This window comes from Equus przewalskii, chromosome 14 (assembly GCF_037783145.1).
Source record: "Equus przewalskii isolate Varuska chromosome 14, EquPr2, whole genome shotgun sequence".
NCBI lineage: Eukaryota > Metazoa > Chordata > Mammalia > Perissodactyla > Equidae > Equus > Equus przewalskii.
This window is the reverse complement of record NC_091844.1, coordinates 28,167,212-28,189,712: the sequence shown is the minus strand read 5'-3', so window position 1 is coordinate 28,189,712 and position 22,501 is coordinate 28,167,212. Positions and strand designations below refer to the sequence as shown.

General features: G+C 46.1%; 1 protein-coding gene and 1 long non-coding RNA gene across 28 annotated transcripts in view; one reads left to right on the top strand and one right to left on the bottom strand.

Annotated features, from left to right (window-relative positions):
- The window catches only part of DCTN1 (dynactin subunit 1), a 30,591-nt gene extending 13,765 nt beyond the window's left edge, over positions 1 to 16,826 (bottom strand). For 4 of the 27 annotated variants that reach the window (XM_008540928.2, XM_008540929.2, XM_008540932.2 and 1 more), the window contains exons 1-5: positions 4,851 to 5,015; positions 2,907 to 3,152; positions 2,539 to 2,617; positions 2,306 to 2,340; positions 1,576 to 1,596 (exon numbers count right to left, since the gene is read on the bottom strand). In XM_008540928.2, the coding sequence (XP_008539150.1) occupies positions 1,576 to 1,596; positions 2,306 to 2,340; positions 2,539 to 2,617; positions 2,907 to 3,152; positions 4,851 to 4,883 (414 nt within the window). In that variant the 5' untranslated portion in view covers positions 4,884 to 5,015. Of the gene's footprint in view, positions 1 to 1,575; positions 1,597 to 2,305; positions 2,341 to 2,538; positions 2,618 to 2,906; positions 3,153 to 4,850; positions 5,016 to 5,042; positions 5,193 to 16,519 lie in introns of those variants that run through there. The other 23 variants (XM_070572315.1, XM_070572324.1, XM_070572319.1 and 20 more) reach the window with 13 other exon arrangements.
- Positions 10,266 to 19,759, top strand: LOC139075516 (uncharacterized). The gene is made up of 2 exons (XR_011525957.1): positions 10,266 to 10,539; positions 19,123 to 19,759. It is a non-coding gene; the product is annotated as an uncharacterized lncRNA (long non-coding RNA).
- Positions 19,760 to 22,501: the final 2,742 nt, after the last annotated feature.

Sequence of the window (22,501 nt, the reverse complement as noted above, 5' to 3'; positions counted from 1 at the left end):
AGAGACTAAGAAACCCTGGGAACAATCAGCAGCAGCTCTAATGACAGTGTCTGGCTCCTCTCCCAACCCTCCCCTGGTTGTAGGCAGAATAAAGCCCGTCTCTAAAGGGCTTCCAGAAAGGACTGGCCACCTTGCAGAGACATCTGGGTTCTCTTCTGCCCTCCCACTCAATGTGCATTCTTTTGCTCTGGATCTAGCTTCCTATTCTCCATGGGGTGAAAGCAGGCACCCTGGGCTAAGTGATCTGCTGCGAGAGAACCACTGGAGAGAAGACCTGGGGGGACTTGGCTGACACTTGGCACCATGAGCAAAGAAAGCACTGTATCCCAGCCTGGGCAGCCTAAGTTGGGCTTTGCCACATTTCCCCAGGCAGCTGTGGAAACCCCAGGATTTGGGCATAGCTCAGGCCCCACCCAGCATCAGGTCAGGCTGTGGTCAGAACTCCTCCATAGAGAACAGACTGTTGGTCCATGCTCTTCTCCATTCAGGGGCCTGATGTGCGACGGGAGCCCCAACCAGGAGACAATAATCAAGGGGAGAAGGCAAGTTACCATGACCTTGGAATAGGCCAACCATCCTTTAAAGCATTGCTTTCCTTCTTACATCCCCAATCCCACCCCAGCCAGGACCCCAAAGCAAGTACCAGCATGTGGTCTCTTCCACGGCAAGACTCAAAATGAGGACCATCACCAACAAGGAGTAGGAAGGGAGATGTTTTCCTCTCCCCTCCCACTGCCCCTATCCAGTAGCTCTCCATGCAAGGTCAAGGGCCTGAGACAGGCGGGCAACAAGGAAATCACAGAATTGTACAAACAGCACGGTACACACAGGTCAGACAGGCACATGCGCGTCAGAGACAGCTCGGACACAGGCTCAAGGCAGGGCTGGTGTGAGGAAGTGGTCATGGCAGTGACTTAAAAGAGTTTAGGAGTCTCGGGGTGGCACAGTTGAGTCCCACTCCAATGATGGCTGATGGAAGGCTGCAAGGGGTGGGAGGTGAGCCTCAGGAACACCAGAGGAAAGAAGAGGCAGAGAAAGACTGACGGAGCAGAATGAAGGTGGGCCTCACGCCAATGCCCACCCAGAGGCCGGCACACAGACTCTCAGGCTTTCCAACTCAGGACTTTTCTTACTGTGCTCTGTGCCCTGACCTCCCGCCTCCTTGCACAACCACCTCTCTGGGTACTTTCCCCATCCCCAATCCCCACTCCCCAAGTCTCTCCTCCCATTGCCCCTAAGCTTAGGCTAAGTAGGAACCCACTGTAGCCCAGTAAATGTTCTATTTCATGCTGCTGCTATTTACAGTCATACTTGGAGTCTCTGACTAGAAGTCCTGAGGTGGAGGGTTGGGGGAGTGAGGGGTGAGGATCATCCCTAATGAGCCCTACCTGCGGCTGGACACTGAGCCTAATACACCCCTCAAAAGAACTCTGAAAGCCAAAGCCACCATTTCCTCTGGCCACCCCAGCCCCAAGGTCACATACACATGCATGCAGCAGCCCAAGGACATGCAGGACAGCTGGGGAGGGGGCTCATGGCCCTCACCCACCCAGGCACAAATAGTAAACACACCACCTTCTTAGGCTTCAGTCCCCGCTGCATGAGGGGCAGGAAAGGGCAGAGTTAGAGAACAGACATCACATTGTGCTAGCTGGCCAGACATCCTGGGTGTGGGCATTAAGACCAACTCAGGCATACACAGGTAAAAGGAGGAGTCAGGTCACTGTCAAGCCCTGGGTAAGTGAGATGAGGGGTCCCTCAAGGATCTGTTTCTAGGATGTCCACACACTGTCCAGCTAGAGAGTCTGGAGCCCCACCTCACACACCCTGAGCAGAGCAGCAGAGGGGAGCTAGGACAGGCCCTCTGCACACAGCCTAAAACAGGTGGCAGAGGGGCTGGCTCCTCACCATTCACTTGTGAACAGCAGAGCTCCTTCCTCCTCTACTCCTACCTTACCCCTACCCTCAGACCCTTTAGACCTTGGTAGCCTTGGGTATCAAAAGGTAGGAAGATGCTCACAACACTATTAGGGTCAGACCTGTCCTTCCTATCATCCCCAGCCTCAGTCCCATTTGACCCTGAACTTCTGAGCCCTAATAGTTTTTCCCTGCTACCACATTTACTCTACCCCTAAAACAACAACACATACCCAGAAAGCTTCCTTCTCAGGGCGGTTGGAGACTGGAAGGCTAACTCAGTTTACTCACCTACTGCTTCTACCTGCCTGGCATTGGGTCTCCCTCCTCTCTTTCTCCTTCCCCTCCTCTTCTCTATCACTCCCCACTCCTGCCCGCAACTACTCACCAGTTTGCTGGTCTTTGCAGTTGAGTCAGTTCCATCTGTAGAAAGTAAACAGAAACAAAGTGTGTACTTGTATAAGGGGTAGGGGCAGAGAACATCATGGCAGGGTAGGGGATATATAAGAAGGGAACACAGTGGTGATGGAAAATCTCAGGATCCACTGTGGCCCCATGTTCTGGGGACAAGTCCTGGGGACTCCTGGATGTGGGAAAGCAACTTAAGTGGGTGGTTGTTACCTCTTTTGAGGATCTTTGAGGCAGAAGAATCCGGTGTTTCTGGGGAAGTAGTATCTGCTCCATCTTCAAATACCTGGATCTGAGGCCAAAGAATAGACTCAATATAGCCAGATCAAGGATAGCTGTAATATGGACCCCTCCCCAGGCCCCAAGCAAGCCTGGGGTACAGGGCAGCTTCCCTAAGGATGGATCTCCAATCTTCCCTCCCCAACTACCTCCTACTCTCCCAACAAGCGACATATGCTCATGCCCAAGAAGAGGGAGCACCAACACGCCAGCTGCAGATGCAACAGGGCATGTGCACATGTGCATGAGTGTGCAGGCGAACGCGCACACACACATACAAACACAGAAGCAGGTATGAGTACCTGGGATTGGCGCACAAAGATGCCATGCCCTTCATCACAAGTGAAGTACTTCCTGCCTTGGACAGTTCCATCGTTCTTGCCCTTGGCTTCATCCAGGATCACGCCTACCCATTTGCCAGTAGCAAAGAGTGTGGCTCCAACATAGGCCACAGTGCCTCGGTGCCCTTTTCCAATCACCTCCACACGGGAGCCCACTCGCAGAGGCCGGGCACTTGCCTCCGCACTCATTCTGCTACCGCTGGGCGTCTGAAAAAAAAGACAAACATACACAGTTAAAGGTCAAGGATGTCATCCTAATGCATAAAAAAGGCCCCAGTCAGGATCCTGGACTGAAAAAGGACCACAAGTCACTTCCCTGAACTCCAATTGCAGGGAGAAGTGGGCCCCAAAATTCCCTTCTGAAAAATGTCAGTGGTGTGTTCTTCTAAGACTTCTCCAAACTCCTCTGGAATCTGCCAGAATTTTTAAGAGTTTATATTCAAATTTTATAACAAATCAGAATTTGCTGATAGATCTGTGAATGTCACCACATGGCTGCTTTCTCAGGAGCACTGCCCCCTAAAGAGGGGAATGAAGCTCAAGCAAATAACTCAGTTTAGACCAGGCTCCCCACAACCCAATGCCCTGACTCAGGAGCCTGGGCTGGGAAGACAGGCAATTCAGTGTGTGAACCCATACAATCCTGTTCCCCTCCCCACTGTCACCTATCTTCCCTGTGGTTCAAATGACTCTCTTAGGCCTCTCTCTTTCAGGGGCACACAATTGTGCCTCCTTCCAGCCCTCAAGTCACCACCACTCCCTCCTGACCTGACTCTCCCCATCCCCGCCCACACACCCACCATGACACTCCTGGATGCCTCATGGCAGCCTATTCAACCATTTAACTCCCTTCTTCCTGGCCTGAGCCCTGTTCTACCAACTCTCTACCCTCAAGCTCTCGAAATCCTTTCCCCATGCTATGTTGCTACAAAAAGAAAAACAAATGCCAGGTAAATCAGGTACCTCAGGTCTGTGCAGCACTCCCCCAGACTCTGCCCAGGGGTCCAAATGGATGGCTTATCACCCCATGGATGGACCAGGTAAACGGATAGACTAAACACCGTCCTTGGGAAGCTCTCAGCTTCTGACACACCCGTGATGACAGGACACAACATGAAATTAGGTCCCAAATAGACCCATGGTTTAGAAGAAAATCACACCTAAGCCATTTTTAGCAATAGCAGCTCCATGAACCAGGGGCCTTGCAGCAAACAGATGAATAAGGCATGAAGAAGTGACACCATGGTCCTAAAGACTCCACAGGGCTCCCTTCTGAGGCCCCCACTTGGCTTCGGAAGGGAGCCCCCCAGAGCCTGTCACTCCCTAACTCCCATCCCCAAAGAGCTCATCCAGGAAGGTGAGGATATAGTTCCCAGGGGCTCCAGGACCCCAACTCATACCTGGGATATGCAAGGTGGCTCTAATGGATCTGACAACAGAAGGAACTGACAGTGACATCAAGGCTGGCCCCGAACTTGGAGACTCCCCCCAAGCTCCCAACCCTAATAAGCCTCTCAGAACCAGGTAGACGTAACAGTGGGTACAGATTCAATCTCAGCCAGAAGAGAGAGAAAACAAGTGACAGACAACAAAGCCGCTCTAAAGAAAGGCTCCACTGTAAGGCCATTCCAACCCCCCGACCCCATTCTGAGTCCCCAAGAAAGTCTGGTCCCCCTCAGGAACCTTTGGCCTGAGGTCCAATTAAGAGTCAAAGGTGGGACCTCGCCAGGCCCCACTGAGGGGCCAACTCTGGGAGGAGAAGTCTGTCCAGCCTAACACCATCAGGGCTGCAAGTGGCCCCATCCCAGCTCCAGCCTGTCTCCCCAGCCCCCACAGCAATGTCCACAGGCACCCAGGCCTTCTCCAGCAGCCCTCCCAGGGCCATCCCAGATCAGGCCCACTTACCCGGCTGTACACGTGCCTCTTGCTCTGAGCCATGGTGCTCACCGGGCCTCTACCCCCTCCCCAGCTGGCCAAAGACAGAGAGAAAAGGCAGAAACCTAGGCAGGAGGGTCAGGGCTCCAGGCCCTCATGGACAGACACAGAAGCCGTCAGGCGCGGCCCTCCCCAGTCCATGGACCTCACTCGGTAGCCTACCAGGGTAGGGGTGGGGGCAGAGATGGGGGCTGACTAGCACGTCCCCTCTGCTGCCCGAGGATTCCTGAACCCAGAGACACCGAATCCTGCTTGCCAGCTGATGAGTCTCACTCTGCGCTAGTGCTGCTCTAGACTTGCAGGAACCGTGCTGGCCTCTGGGTCCTAGTGCCCCCCTTCTTCAGCTGGGCCAGACAAGAGGGGCAGGGACTAATGGGCTAGGCCCAGCCACAGACCCTCAGCACTCACCTCTAGAGTACACTGACCTAGGGCTGGGAGCATAGCTCTGATGGGTCCTCCTAGTCTGCACCCCCTCACCATCACTGCCACCCTCCCCTCAAGGATGTGAGGCCTCAGCAGGACCACAAGCATCAAGTGACACTTCAAGACCATCAGCTGCCTAGGGCTTCCAGAGAGCCAAAATAAAGATCTCTCACCTCCTTTTCTGGTGCTTTGCTCTCTCTCTTCCCTTTCTAAACTCTGGACCGGGCTCCAAACTCATGTTATTAGAGTTTGGATTTCAATCTCACACTGGGCCAGGGGAGCCAGGCCCTGCCTGATGCACAGCAAGGGAAGGGCAGTAATGAGGGAAACTTAACACACACTGCAAAGCAAGGCAAGTACCCCAGCTCCCCCCGACGCTGGCAAAGGTTGCCACAGTCACTCTTCCTCCCTTCTGGTTGTTATAAAGAGTCAGGCTCTCAACGCCAAGAGTATCAGCTTCAACTGGATTTTTAAGGGCAGTGGTCAAAAGCAGAGAGCCCCACTTGTCCTTGTAGCACACGGCCCAGTCCAGCTCAGCCATTTGCCCCTCATACTCTTGGCCTTGTCTCCTGAACATCTCCTTAACAAAAAGAAAAAGATGGTTTATTCTCTATATTTCACAAAATTTCTTTAATAACCATGTATTGCTTTTATAATGAAAAACGTTTAATCTAATAAGATTATGCATTCTAGTGAAAGGTCTCCAGAGGGCTATGTGATGATACCACTTCATTCACTTACTCATCTAACATGGGCCAGGAACCAACAGACCAGGGTCCCTGCCCCTAACCAGCCAACAAGGTTGGCCTGGGGTCTGACCTACGGCCCTGCTGGGTGCAGTATCCAGCTAGACCCCCGGGCCGAGGGATACCTATCTTGTCCGCCCTGGGCTTCACTGGCCGAACAGCGTCTTCCTCCACTCCACCCACATTTTTTTTTTTTCCCTTTCTTCTTCTTCTCCCCAAAGCCCTGAAGTACACAGTTGTATATTCTTGTTGTCGGTCCTTTTGGTTGTGCTATGTGGGACACTGCCTCAACATGGCCTGATGAGTGGTGCCACGTCTGCGCCCAGGATCCGAAACAGGGAAACCCTAGGCTGCCAAAGCAGAGCATGCGAACTTAACCACTCAGCTATGGGACCAGCCCCTCCACCCACTTTCTAAGGCAGGCGAGATAGCCTAGTAGTAGAATGATAACCAATAGCCAGATCTGTGGCCCAAAACACCTCTCCATATCTTCAATCCTGGCCAGACCCCCTAGGAAACCATTTCTTCCCTCCCCCGCAAAATCTGCACGCTGCCCCCTCCCTTCCCCATGCACCATTACACAGGTGGGTCAGGGCCTACGGGTCCTTACAACCTGGACTTCACATGTTCAGGACACTTTACAGTCTACAGAACAGCTTAAAAAACATAATTTTATAGTACCTTGGTTATGAGTACCGGTTCTAGGCTCAGGCTGGCTTTGTTCAATTCCTAGCTTCACTACATGGTAGCTACATAAATTTGGTCTAATTACTTAACATCCCTGTGCCTCAGTTTCCTCACTTGTCAACTGGGAATAATCAAACGACATATCTCAGAGAGCTGTTGTGAATATTAGCCAAGAAAATCCATGTAAAACATTTAGGACATTGCCTGGTATTTAGTAAGGACTCAGCAGAAGTTAGCTAATAACAACATCATTATCATCATATTCAGACATCACGACAACCCCACAGAGAGGCAGGCCAGGGACAATGCTGACAAGGGAACTGAGGCTTAGAGAACTGGGCAACTTCCCTGAAGTTACACAGAAGGTAAGGAGTGCAGCCAAAACTGGAACCAAAGCCTGAACCAGATCCCTCTGCACTTTCTACGATCCTGACTGTCATCACCTGTATCCTTGGCTTCCAAGGCCATGCCCTTCCTCTAGACCACACTGCCTTCAAAGACTCAAAAGAGCTCAGGTCTAAGAACAACGTCACAACTCACTAGCCAACTCACTAGTCACCTAACTTCTTGGAGGCAATTTCTTCTCCTATAAAATGGGAGTAATATTTCTCTTTTTTTTTGCTGGGAAAGATTCGCCTTGCGCTAACATGTGTTGCCAATCTGCCTCTCTCTCTTTTTTCTTTGCCTCCCCAAAGCCCCAGGACATAGTTGTATATTCCAGTTGTAAGTCCTTCTAGTTCTTCCATGTGAGCCGCCACCACAGCATGGCTACTGACAGACGGGTGGTATGGTTCTGTGCCTGGGAAACAAACCTGGGTCGCTGAAGCAGAGCACACTGAACTTTAACAGCTAGGCCACCAGGGCTGGCTCTGCATTTCTACATTAATCTTATGAGGCTGGAATAAGATAAAGCATATAAAAGTGCTTTGTAAAAGTGCAGAAGCTGTAGAAGTGCAAAGAAGTATATATAACCTATAACAGACAGTATATAAGTCTTAAAATAAAATATCTAGACAATAAACACTATAAGGAATTACAAACAAGGGAAAGGTGAGCTAGAAAGAAAAGGGATACCTGACTACACCTTGAATTATAGGTTGTTTTTTGCATATGTGGAGAGGAAGGGCCTACAAACACTGTAAGACAGAAATAATTTTGCTTGACTAGGGAATATTAAAGAAGACCAGCTTGGCTGAACTGAGGAATTCCAGATGAGTTCTTCTATTAAACTATAAATATTTTAAAGTAGAGCCCACAACTTTTCCTCTTTATGATCCCATCACCCTTAGCTCATGAAGCCAAATGTTTATTGAATAAATAAACACATTAACATTGAGATGTACTAGAAGGTAAGTATGGATAGTCAGGGAGTTTAACATCAGGAAGAGACAAATGGACTGGATCCAATAACAACAGAAGCCAGTCTCTTCCTGACAGGAGACTGGCATAAAGAAAACTATTTTAGGAAAATCAAACTGGTGGCAGAGGGCGATGGACTGGAGGCAGGAACAACTTGGTAAAGACAGGGATAACAGCAAGGAAGCTGCTGCAATAATGAGCAAGGGATGAGGAGGGCCTGGCCCAAGCTCATGAGAAAGACAGAAGGGGAAAGGGGCCAACTCAGAGACACTACAAAAAAGCCCAGAGAACGCCCTATGATAGATCAGATACGGGGGAAAAGGCAGCGGGCCTGCTTGGGCTCTGGAGACAAACAGATCTGGATACCACTTTGGATCTACTATCTCCTCACCTGTATGACTCTGATCAAGATATTTAACTTTCAGAGCCCCAATCACTTCATCTGAAAAAAGGGGGAAACAATGCCTACCTGACAGGGATGTTGCGAGGATTAAACAAGGTTGAAGTAAAGCATTTAGCACAGTGTCTGGCAGAGAATACGTGCTCAATAAATGGTAGACATTGTCCTCACCATTACTGAGTGGGTACATCAATGATGACCTGCACATAGTAGGAACTCAAATGTTGTATGAATAAATGGATGGATGGATGAATGCATGAATAAGTAAACGAATGAATAAACTAGGGAATTTTCAAGCAGGAGTAATGGAAGAAGATTCATTGAAAACATTACCAGAATTGGGGGGAAAATGGAAAAGGAAACTGAACATGTTAGGAGAGAGAAAATAAGTTTTGTTCTTGGGGCCCTCTCCGGGGCAAATTTAACTGTGCACACTAACACATGTATTTCACTATCTCCTTCCAAAAGGAACCTGTGATGCAGACAAAAACAGATTCCACTACCTCCATTCTATGGGTGATGGAACTGAGTCTCAGAAGTCAAACGACTCACCCAAGTCTCAAGACCAGAAAATGGCAGGAGGCACATTTGACTAGCTGAAACAGGTAGGCGGTCCTTCCACAGCACTGGGCCCCACCCTATGTCACATAGGACAATTCTGAGTTACATGTTCCTTCAGTGAGAGAGCAGATTTCTAATCCATTTTCCTCTCCAAAGGTATCAAATACTGCTAAAATGTCTAGGAAAATGGGAAGAGAGGAGAGAAAAATCTCTGATGAATAGGTTACCAATGGTCTTGAAGATTTCAGAAAATGACAGGAAAACAGGTAGATTGTTGGGAATTAAGGAGGAAGAAGTAAGGAGGAAAGGCCTCTTTGGCACCCAGCCTGCACCATTTCTATCTTGCTTTTACTGGCACCGCAGCATCGTCTGAGCCCTTGACCTCCTCTTGTCTTGCCTCACCTAACCCTGATCCTGGGCTAACACAACTGTTTGCTTTCCCTGATCCCACTCATAGAGGAGCTGGTCTGAAACCCAGGCGGTCTGACAACTGGGTCCACACACTTGAACTGAACTGCATTAGGCACTGGGTATACAGTAGTTTGGTTGCAAAGAGATAAAATGAAACACACTGGTAATCAGCAAGATCTAGATTTTCTTAAGACTAAGGTGAAGCTGTACATCTCTGAAAGCACTAGCAGGGAAGAGCTAAGTGTGGACCTAAATCCCTCAGGAATCAAGAAAGAAGAGGGTCTTCTCACTGAGTGGGGTTGGAGGCTGGGGAACTGGAAGCTTGGAAGGCTGAATTCCAGAGATGCACAGGAACCCAGAAAGACCACAGTTACAGAGCCTTTTGATCCTAGGTCCTACTCCTGTAACTGCGTTACAGATCTCATACAGATAGGGCCTAGCCCCTAAATGGGCTTTCTTTACCTCTCCAGCTCACTACCCCCAGAAATGTCTGCAGCCCACTCCTAACCTGAGTACAGTTCTACTCCCTCCCAAATATCCTCCCCCTCCCCCAAGGAATACCCAGTGACTGCCAGGGCCACCTCCAAAGGGTCCAGACCTCCAAGAGCCAGGAATGAAAGCAACATAATATGCTTCATTTATCCTCAATAAAGGAACTTTTACAGGAAGGCAACAGGCATTTGAGTGCAACCATGTACTCAAGAACTACAACCCTCCCAGTGCTAGCAGAAGTCCAACTTAACAGCCTGTTCAAAGTTCCTGGCACTAGGACCCTGCAGACAGGAACCCTGAGCCTGCGCTCTAAAGAGAGAGATGCACCATTTCACAACTTCAGCAAAAGCCAAAGCAGCCAACAAAGCCACAGCCACCTCGGCTGTGCTGGGCTCTGCCTTTTGGGCAGCTCACCGGCCACTCCCCAGAAGCAGAGCATTTCGTCCTTTCTCTTTTTAAATCCACGTCATCATCTGATCATAATGGAAATCAATCTCAAGTCACCACGCAAAGGCGTATCCATGGCAACCTCAAGAGGAAGGACACAGAAATGATGCTCCAGTGGCTGCAGCAGGAAAAGGTAAGTCCATTTCCCTTCATCCATGCCATCCCACCATTCTCCCCTTTCACTCAAGGCAGGTGTGCACCTTACCTGCAAATTCTATCACACCAAGGAGAAAAACACAAAAGGTGAGTGTTAATAATCTATGCTATTATGTAAGGTTTTACGTCTACCTAGTCTCAGAACTGGCAGGAAAAAAAAAATCTCTTCTTCTAGCTGAAGGGGACAAGATCTCTTTTCTTATTCACCATCTCAGGTGACATAGCCTGCAGTAATCACTATGAGTCACTTGTCTTTCTATTCAGGATGCTGGGAAATCACTCAAGGATTTCAGAGTTCCCTACATTGTTGTACAAATCCAGCAACAACACTGACCCCACTGCCCTGCTCACCCATGCCCATCACTATCATGCCCACAGGCTGGCCTGGTAAGACTCTCTCCTGGTAAGACTCCAGCCCCTTGAGGTCCAGAAATTGGGAGTTGGGATTAAATTCCTGCCTTTCTCTGATGCCTCAGGGGAAGGAATGCCACTTCTGCAGAGGCAAGAGATTCACCAAACATAAGTACCACCAAGCCTAAGTAATCCCCCATACCTCAATTTCCTCTTCTGTAAAACAGGGATAACAACAATACCTTTCCACAAGACTGCTGTAAAAATCACATGAGAATGCCCGAAAAGCACTGAGACGAGTGCCTGGTATGAAGCACTCCATAAACGTCAGCCATTATTATTATGAGGAAGACTCATAATGAGGAGTCCTTATGTGGAGAGGAGAGGCCCACATGCAGGATTTAAGTTCAGAGGGTACTCAAGACTCTGGGAGCAGGTCTTACGTCTGCTCTTTCCCTTTCCTCTGGACAGGTGTTTCAAGCTTCCTTTATGACTTTCAAGTCCCTATTCCTGTCCAAGGCCATACCACTGCCCTCACCCTCAGCAGATAACCTTGCTGGGAAAGAAAATTGAGCCTATTAGATGAAAATTCTTTTGCAAATTTAGATATAGCTGCAACCATCATTGCCACTTCCTTCCTACATTCTTTCCTTTCTTCTGTCATTCCTCTTCAAAGGAAATAATGTCCCGTTCTTTTCAGGGCCAACCCCTCCACCCTCCTCCGAGGACCTGATTTAGCAATCATCTTTTCTCTTGTGCCTTCAATTGCACCCTCTCTGCTGGCTCTTACACATCAGCAGAAAACCCATACTCAAGACTTCTATTCTAGGAAAAACTGTCTCTATTCTCTGCTACCTCCTCCGCAAACTGCCACCATCTCTCTTCCTCCCCTGCCAAACTACTCCTAGTGAGTACACCCTTCCTATCCCCTCTTCCCGTCCACTCCTCAGTCCACCTGGCTCCCATCCCTACCACTCCACTGAAGCTGCTCACCCTAAAGAAGTCAAAGAGCCCTGGTGACCACAACCCCCTGACTGCCCAATCTCAAGGCTCAGTTTCCAAGCTCATCCTACTCGACCTCTCTGCAGCAACCGAGGCTGCTGGTCCTCTTCCTGCAACTTCTTCCTCTCCTAGCTTCCCAGACAACATTCTTTCTTACCATGTGCACCAATCCTTCCCATCTCCTCTGACATCTTCAGCCTTACATAAGTGCCACTGGGCTCATCTATTCCAACAGCATCAACTACCACTTACTCCCACTGCCCTCAGACACAGACTCTCTTCTGAACCTCAGACCCACCTTTCCACCTGTCTTCCAAGTGCCACAGACCTTCCACGTTCAATATGACCCAAAACACATGTGGTATCTTCCCCCCAAAAAATGTTGCTCTTCTATATTCCCTCTTTACTACTGGCACCACCATCCACCCAAAATAGAAAACTGAGTCATCCTCAACAACTCCCTCTGTCTTGTTCTCAACAACTAATTAGTCGTGATGTCAGGTTAACTCTGCCTCTACAGTCTCTCACAGCTCCATCCCCTCCTTCCATCCCCACTGCCCTAATCCTTAGTTCAGCCTTAAACCATGTCAGGTTAGTACAAGAGTCTCCTGATGTCCCCAATCCAGATGCTCCTCTTTCAGTCTATTTCCAGTTTCCCAAAATACAATCACGTCACCTCCCTACCTAAACACTGCCAGTGGCTTCCCTGCCCACAAAATTGAATCTTCTTAGCACAGCACTACAGGCCATTAAAAACCTGGCCTCATTATGAACCTAATCTCATCAACCACTTCCTTTGATCTCAAATCTTGTATTCCAGCCACTTGGATCTACTTACCTTCCTTCTTATCCCTCTGCAAATGTTGCAAATGTCACCAGAGCCATTCTCTTGCTTCTTCTTCAAGGTTCAGGTCAACGATCACCCCTTTCCTGAAGATTCCCCTGATGTCTGCATGTAGAGCTAGTCATTCCCTCCTCTGCTCTCACATAGCATTTCAGACATATCTCCATTACAATATCACATTTTATTTAAAATATTGTCTCCCTGGGGCCAGCCCAGTAGTGCAGTGGTTAAGTTCGCACATTCCACTTCTCAGCGGCCCGGGGTTCACCGGTTCAGATCCTGGGTGCAGACATGGCACCACTTGGCACGCCATGCTGTGGTAGGCATCCCACGTATAAAGTAGAGGAAGATGGGCACAGATGTTAGCTCAGGGCCAGGCTTCCTCAGCAAAAAGAGGAGGATTGGCAGTAATTAGCTTAGGACTAATCTTCCTCAAAAAAAAAAAAAATATATATATTGTCTCCCTTATTCCATCATGAATTCCTCCAGGGCAGAGAGTTTTTATTCAGTTCAGCATCCCAAGCACTGAGCAGAGAGACATTCAATGTTGAAGAGACGCCTGTACCAACACCAGGCTCTAGACATGTAAGTTGGCTCTGACAGTTCTCCCAGAGAGCAGCTCCACCCTTAAAGCCCACCACCATGGGGGAAATTAACAGTCAAGCAGACATGCATCCCAGCAGATGCAGCTCTTTCCTCTCTAGAGAGGAGCCTAAGAAACTAAAAGTGCAGGGACAGCCCCAGGTCCTATGGAATTTGGTAGTGACACTAAATCTCAATCTCATATGCTTGCAGGGTAAAAGGACCAGAGGGAGACCTCTAGGCTCTAGTGGAAGTGCAGATCTTCTGGGAAAACAGCTTCAGTGAGGCTTTGGGGGTGACCCTTGTCACCAGTCTCTGCTTCAGTGAAGCCCTGGGGAGGTCAGACTGGACAGCCAATTTGTCCATCGGCCCAGTGGAACTGGAACTAGCCTGAACTTCAAAAGAAAAATTATACAAAGCCAAATTCAGAGTCTCCAGGATGGCAAGGACCCAAAGATAGATTTGAATCAGTCAGTTGCTCAGCAGTTACCTCCTCAGGGGACACTGAGGACCCAGTTCTCATTTCCCTTGCTATGGGACTGATAATCCAAGTCCCCACAGTACCACCCAGCAGCTGCAGACAGGCCAAGGAATCTGGGAATCCTCTACTACAATCCCTCCCAACTCATAACTCCAGGCAGCCACAAGCGATGATAGAGCTGGCAGAGTAAAACCTAGAGTGGCAGTTGTGAATGGTATTATGATCCTCTTAACTATCTTTTTTTTTTTTTTTTTGAGGCAGATTAGCCCTGAGCTAACGTCTGCCGCCAATACCCCTCTTTTTGCTGAGGAAGACTGGCTCTGAGCTAACATCCATGCACATCTTCCTCTACTTTTATATGTGGGACACCTGCCACAGCATGGCTTGACAAGTGGTGCCATGTGTGCACCCAGGATCCAAACCAGCGATCCTCAGACCACCGAAGCAGAATGTGCAAACTTAACCACTGCGCCACCGGGCCAGCCTCCTCTTAACTATTCTGACTCCTCCCTAACAATTTCTTTGTATCCTCATGTTCAGTCAGGCCCAACCAATCAATTCTTCCTTAGCATTGTCTCCTGCATCTTTCCTTTGTCCTTCATCACCACAGTCATCACTTTGGCCTGCCACTTAATAGCTTTGAGAATTAAGGCAAATCATTTACCCTCTTTGGTGCCTTATCTATTAATTAGGGTAACAGCTGCTCCACCTAGGATCATTAAATCAAATGAGATCATGCCTGTGAAAGGTCCTATAATCTGTAAAATGTTATATGTAAATATAAAGTGTTACTAATATCATCAACTTAAGCCCTCTCTACTAATATGTGAAGCATATCTGGCTCCCTGCCTCTCTCCTTTATAGACCACATTATAGACCACAGTAAGACAACTACACACTCTAAAATATTGCTCTGCCAGCACATTCACTTGCCCAAAATATTTCACTGACATACCATTCCTTACTTTAGTCAAACAATCCTGGATCTGACATATGCAATGTCATCTCTGCACCACTGTCAGCTGCTTAGGATGCTTTCCTTAGCCTTGCAAGCCCCACCCATGCTTCAAAGTCCAGCTAAAACCCCACTACACTCCACGCAGGACTAAATTTAAAAGAGAGGGATTTGAAACAATGTCATGAAGGAATTAAGTAAAGGAAACCTGGTAGGAACAGCTGTCATCTAATACTTTAAGAGTCATCTTTTTAAAGAAGGATTACACTTTTTTTCTGCTTGATTCTAAACGATAACCTAGACCAACAGGATGGAAGTTGCAGAGATGTATTTTAGCACACGAAAAACTTCCTTATTGAACTACCCCAAGACGAAATGGGATGCTTTAGATGTAGTTAATTCCCCAGTATTAGAAATGTTCACGCTCAAATTGGCCATTGAGCAACGATATTTTAGATGAAATTCAACTATCACCAAGGGTAACTGCACTAGAATCACAGCACTTTAGATCTGAAAGGAACCTTCGAGATCTTCTAGTCCAGCCTCCTATTTTATAGACCTGGACAGGTGAAGTGATCACTCAAGGCAGCGCAGCCTGCTTTGAGGAGCAGGGAGCAGAACACAATCTCTAACTTTCAACCCAGTGACCAACACCCTTGCTACTCAAAGTGTGGTTCAGGGACCAGCAGCGTCAGCATCACCTGGGAACTTATTAGAAATGTAGAACCAACCAGAATCTGTATTTTAACAAGACTCCCAGGTGGGCGCACCATTCAAGTTGAAAAAGCACTGACCAACGCTGCCCCTTCCACACCTCGAGTTTCTAATTCTGGAACTGCACTTCCTAAACTGTTCCAGATGTTAGACAGAGGCAGCACCCAAGAAAAACAGTATTTCCCATTCAAATCTAGGAGACTCTCCATACCATACTTCCAGAGGGAGTGTCACGGTAAATATTAGCATGCTGAAGGCTCTGAAATACTCTGTAGTACAGAAAACTTTAACCACGAAGTTTCTAAACATATCTGAGCACAAAACGTCTTTTAAAAAAAAAGTTCTCTCTTTTAATATCCCCGTGGCTTTGGCAGGACACCTGGTGAAGAATGTCAATCTCCACTTCACAGCTCCTTGACTCGCAATACCTTAGGCATACTGATCAGTAAGCGGTCAGCACGGGCTGCTCTCCTCACTGCAATAAATGAGGCCAAGTGTCTAAATCACTGCCTCCTTAAAAGCAGCAGAATCCCTCCTCTGTGTGATTTAGCTGTGGTTCTGCCTAAAGACGAGAGGGATGCGCAAGATGACTTCTCAAAGGTCATCCTGCCAGTGAAGGCGGACCCCAGGAGTGGGAGACACAGACCCACCAAACGCATACCCAAGGCCCCCAGGCTCGACTCCTCTTTTTGTTTTTTCCGTTTGACACAACTTCTCAACCATGTGCCCAGGGAAAACCTGTGGCTTGGAATGGGTTTGGCGTGCCTCAGAGGCGCCCAGGAAAGGAGGGGACCCTTGCAGTTCCGGAGTGGTTGGGAGGCGGAGTCCCGCCACTCCCAGGACAACACCGCCAGGCTGAGAGCTCAGGTGGGTCGGACGGCCCAGCCCCAGGCGAGCGCCCACCCCGCCGGCCACCCACTGCCACCCCCGCCCCGCGCCCCGGGCTCCACGTCGCGCCCCCGGACAGCGCCGGGACGCTGGCGAACACGCGGCGGAGGGGACGGTTGGCGGGGTCGCCGCCTCCGTACCTGTCCTGTCAGGGGCTCCGCGCCCGGCTCCGGCCCCACAGGCGACCGACGCCCAAGCCCTTGCCGGTCCCGCCCCGCCTGCCTCGCCCGCGTGAGCTGCCCGCCGCGCCGCCCGAGCCCTCCAAGCCCACCCCAGACCTGAGGCCCAGAGGCGCTCTGGGTCCAGGGAAAACGCTACTCTTCCCCGAAGACCCGCCCGGGTTAAAAACTGCGCGCTGAGCGCGGCCGAGGAGCCATCGATCAGGCACGAAGCTGGACACCTGGAGCGAAATATACGCGTGCGCACTGTGCCTGCGACGCCGATTAGGACCACAGGAGAGCGGCGCGGCGTGGCCAGCGCCCTCTGTCGGCGGAGGGGAGACAGTGCAGAGGGGCTGGGTGACTCCATTGCAGCGGGCAAATAGGTTCCCCAGAGGGTCGCTAAGCTTTTGAGTCCTAAACTGCTAATTAAGGCAATAGTGTTAAATCGTATCTCGTCAGTTAGCTTGAGGAAAAGATTACATTTTGCTGCTACTGGGTGTTATTCACATGAGGATACAGGCATTCACAAGCCCTTATGATGGGAATGTGAAATAAGGCAAATTCACATACTGACATTCTGACGGTTTTTTTATTTAGAGAGAGAAAACATTAAAAAGCACAAACTCCTTAACCCAATGCACTCACTTCTGATAATACAGCCAAAGAAATGAAAGAAATAATAGAACAAGTATTTAAAGATATTTGTACGAGGATGTCGGGAGAGCCAGGATTTGATAGACAATGGGTTCAAATTCTAACGGCAATACGCTAGATGTGTGAGATCTCATGTTGGTTATTTAACCTCTATGTGCCTCTGTTTCCTCATTGGTAAAATGAAAATGTTAATGATAGTATGTATATTATTAGGTGGTTAGGAATATTAAGTGAATCCATGTAAAGAGCCTGAAATGTAACTATTGTAATGTTAGGTTTATCTCAGTTAATCTCAGATTGAAAACAACCTGGAAAATCCACAAAGTTGGTGGTGGGCTGGAGGTAGGGGGTAAATACTAGAAAGGATGAATTGGACAACCTCTCCACTACTGCCTCTTTTTTCCCCTATTTCTTCTTCTAAATATTTCTAATTATTATTTTGAGTAGATAATGCCCTTGTATAATTCAAAAATCAAAACAATATAAAAAGTATGCACTGAGAAACCTCCCTTCAACCCTTGTTCCCATCCACTCCTTCCCCCTTGCCTACTACAGGTAACCTTTGTTGTTAGCTTCTTGCTTATCCTCTCAATGTTTTATGCAAATGCAAGCAAATATGAATGTGTAGTCTTACTCCTCCTGTTTCTTATGCAAAAGGTAGCATACTATGTACACTTGCACCTTAATTTCTTCATTTAACAATGTATGTTGGAGATATTTCTAAATCAGTAAATAGAGATCTTCCTCATTCATTTTTTCAGCTGTATAACACTGTATTGCATGGATACACATAATTTATTAGCCAACCTCTTCTAGTGGGATACTGTATTTCCAGTCTTTTGCTATTGCAAACGATACTGCAATGAATCACCTTGTATATATGACATTCCACATGTGAGCAGGTATATCTGTAGGATACATCTGGGTCAAATAATAAATACACCCACAATTTTAGTGGAAATAGCTTCTATGCCCTTCAATTAAAAAGAAATGGTATAAAAAATAAACACAAAGGTTTTAAAGGGCACTGCATATGCATGTTTTTATTGTGGTAAAATATGTATAACATAAAATTTACCATTTTAACCATTTTTAATTCAATACTGAAGCTCTGTACCCATTAAATGCTAACTCTCTTTTCTCCCTTCACCCTACCCACTGGTATCAAGCGTTCTACTTTTTGTCTCTGTGAATTTGACTGTTCTAAGTACCTCATACAAGTAGAATCATACAATATTTATCCCTTTGTATCTGGCTTTCGTCTTCAAGGTTCATTCATGTTGCAGCATGTGTCAGCATTTCCTTCCTTTTAAGGCTGAATAATATTCCATTGTAGGTATACACCCCATTTTGTTTGTCCGTTCAGCCGTTGATGGACAGTTGGGTTGTTTCTACTTTTGGCTACTGTGAATAAGCACATATTTTTTAAACATAAATACATCTCCCACTCATCCCATCCCCAAGATCCCTACCCAAAGCAACTCTTTGATGCCAGTTTTAGCTTGCTATTCCAGAATCAGTCTCTGAAAACTTAAGCATTTTAGATGCAAACAGCAGCTTCCTAGACACACTGTTCTGGAACCTTGTTTATAGCCCCACTGGACAATATATCTTGGTGGTTGTCCATATCAGCACATATTGATCTGCCTTGAAATTTTTTTAAGTGTATATTTTTTATTTGTTCTGGAGCCATCCTTCTAAGTAGCTTTAACAACCTTTAACAGATGTGCTGAATTTTCACGTGAAGCTGCCAGGCCTCTAGTAGAATGGGGGTGGGGATACAGAAAAGACCCAAATGATTCTTCACACCATGAAAGGGGGTCCCACTGAGTCTGATAAGAGACATATTGTTTCTTTTACATTGGATTAGACTGAGAGATCTTCAAGGAAGATTGGTATTGTCTTTGTCCTATGTGTTTTTTTCATAGGTGCCAGCCTGAGGCTCCCTGTAATGAGGAACCTGAACAAGACCCCTAGGACCCCAAAACTCTGATTTGCATGACTGGATCCCATCCTCCCGACCTGTAATGCTGAACACAGAAGAACATCTCTGCTCATCTGGGTGGAATCCTAGTCGTCCCAGAACATGGGAAGGAACCGAGAGGGAAAAGCCTCCTCTTGAGAAAAAGAATGCAGTTTCCTAGAGGGAGGAGGTGGTTTTCAGGCTGAGAGACTTGGAGAGGGGACTGGATAAAGACAGAAAGCAAAGGGTCCGCCCTGTGGCCAATCGGTCAAGTTTGCCCACTCAGCTTCCCGAGTGCTGACCTAGCAGCTCATCAAGCCATGCTGAGGTAGCACCCCACATAGCAGAACCTGAAGGACCTACAGCTAGAATATACAACTATGTACTGGGGGGCTTTAGGGAGAAGAAGAAGCAAAAACAAAGAAGATTGATAACAGATGTTAGCCCAGGTGCCAATCTTTTTAAAAAAAAGAGAGAACAAATCAAGGTGACCAAGCCAGCTATGGGGGAGAAGAGATGCCGGCGAGAAAAGCATCTAGATTAGCTATACCAGCACTGTCCAATAGAAATAAACTATAAGTTTTAAAATTGTCTTGAATTGAGATGGCTAATAAATTTTAAAGAGATTTTTTTGGGGGAAAAGTTATTACAATTAAATTTTATATAAGCCAGCCACATATATAATCTTAAACTCTCTAGTAGCTATCATTTTAAAAAGTACAAAGGAACAATGGAAATTAATTTTAACAAGATATTCAAAATATTATCATTTTAATATGTAATAAATATAAAAATATTAATGAGATACTTTACGTTCTTTTTTTGTACTAAGTCTTTGAAATCCAGTATGTATTTTGCACTTACAGCACATCTCTATTCAGACGGTAAATTTTCATTGGAAATACTTGAGCTGGTTTAGATTTCACACAATTTATAGTTGAAGAAATAGATTTATGTATACAACTTGTTTCAAACATATTAGAAGTTTTCCAATAACTAGATTGAAATATACATTTTTAACTTAAATGTAACAATTAAAATTAAATAAAATTTAAAATTCAGTTCCTCAGTCATATTAGCCATATTTCAAGTACTTAATTGCCACATGTGGCCAATGGCTTTCATATTGGACAGTCTGGAGATAGACTTTCAACCCTTCTTCCCCCTGCTTTATTATACTTTCATGAGAGGGTCTGGTCTTTCAGGAAAGAAGCAAATGTATATTTACCACTGCCTGGCTTGTTACCACACACTGGTAGAGTGTGAGGAGACATGGTGGCCCACGGAGAGCCAGACCTGCTGTTCCCCATTTCTTTCTGAAGTAGAGGTAGGGACAGCATGAGGATGGTCCCTCAGGGGACCTTGAAGACTTTGTAATAAGAAGGATCCACAATGTAGGATAAGCCAGAACAACTATGAAAAGTCACTCTTACAGTGGGGACTTAGAACCACACAAGTTCTGCTGTAGAAATCATGGGGAAAACCATATTTACATGTGGAGACGTTTTTGTTGAAACAGATACAGACCCTTGAAGGAATACAAGATCTCATTAGATTCTCTAAAATCAGAAATACAAAGATGCCCAATATCTCTGATTCTAACCAACATGGTATTTTAGCACACAGCCATTACAATAAGGTAAGAAAAAGAGGTAAAAGGCATAAAAATTAGAAAGGAGGAAATTAAACTGTCATTTTTCACAGATGATATGATGAGATATATTTAAAAGCGCCAAAAGAATCTGAAAATTATTAGAATTGATAAAAAATATTTAGTAACATGGCAAGATATAAAATCAATATAAAAAATCAATTGCATTTCTGTAACCAACAATGAAAAGTTAAATAATATAATTTTTTAAATGAAACTGATGCATCTACTAATAAACTTAACAAAATATGTGCACATTCCAAAATTATAAAATCATGTTGAAGACAGTAAAGAGCCTAAATAAATGGGAGCTATAGCACATTGGTGAACAGGAAGATTTAATGTCATAAAGAAGATAGTTATCCCATATTAATCTATATATTTGAAATAACCCAATCAATAGCCTATTGGATATCCTAGAAGCTTGACAACAAATTAGTAAATTTGTAGAGAAAAGCAAAGGGACAAAATAGCCAAGAAACTCCTGAAGAAAAAGAACACAGTTGGGGAGGGCAGCAGTGCTTGTTTTAAAGTTATAGTAATTAAGGCAATGTGGTATTGATGTAAGGATCAAAAAGTAGACCACTAGCACAGAAAAGAGTCTAGACCTAAAATAAACACACATACACATGAAAATTTGACATATGACAAAATTTGTATTATTGATTAGTGGGGGAAAGACACACTATTCAACAAATGGTGCTGAGACCATTGGTTATCCAAATGCAAAGGAAGGAAAGAAAGAAGGAAGGGAGGGAAGAAGAAATTGGATGCTTCCATCTCTGGCAATACAGAGGACTAAATATCACAGAAACTCCACCTGATATAGTACAATGAAAAATGCTACATGCAACATTTAACACACATACACATCTATTTGTATGTCCTGAATGAATTGGTGGGAAAGTAAGGGAATTCCCCAGAAGCTAGAGATGACATGAAATTATGAATCCCAAGGCACAGATGATCAATGAAGCCAGTGTTTGCTAAACCAACCCCTGGTGGCCTGGAACCTGGGTTTAAAGGACCATAAGTAGAGACAGAAGACAAAATCTGGAGTTGAGCAGAGATGGTTGAAATGGAAAACTATCCCCCTACACATAAAGCCAGGATACTCAAAGAGTAACACCCCCAGAGAGTGAACTTAAAAACAGTGCCTCATAGAGGGCAACAGTATGGATAAAAGTCTATCTCATCCTTGGTTCTGGGGGTAGTGGGAAAAAAACTTTCTGGTAATTCAAAATAATAAGTTGTACTCACACAAGTTTGGGGCCAGAATGTATACCACATGAATGGCAAAAATAATCCCAAGACAAAAGTGTAATTTAAAGTGGTCCCAAGTTGGTATAGTACTCCTGGGAACCTGGCCAAACTAATGTAAACCCTCTCTAGCAGAATGTACTTTAATTCCAGGCCTTAAATAATTCCTACAGCTATAATTCCAAGAACCAGGAACATAAAATCAAAGTCACTAAACACACAAAGAAACAAGCTACCATAAACTATTCAAGCCTGTAAATATTACAGATATTTGAATTTTCAGTTACAGTATAGAAAGTGAATATGTTTAATATGTTTTTTAAAACATAAAGGAGGATTTAAAATATAAGGAAGGAACAAGAGATTATATAAATTGACTAGGTAGATTGGCAAAACAACCAACTATAAAATATAGTAATAAAAATATAATAAT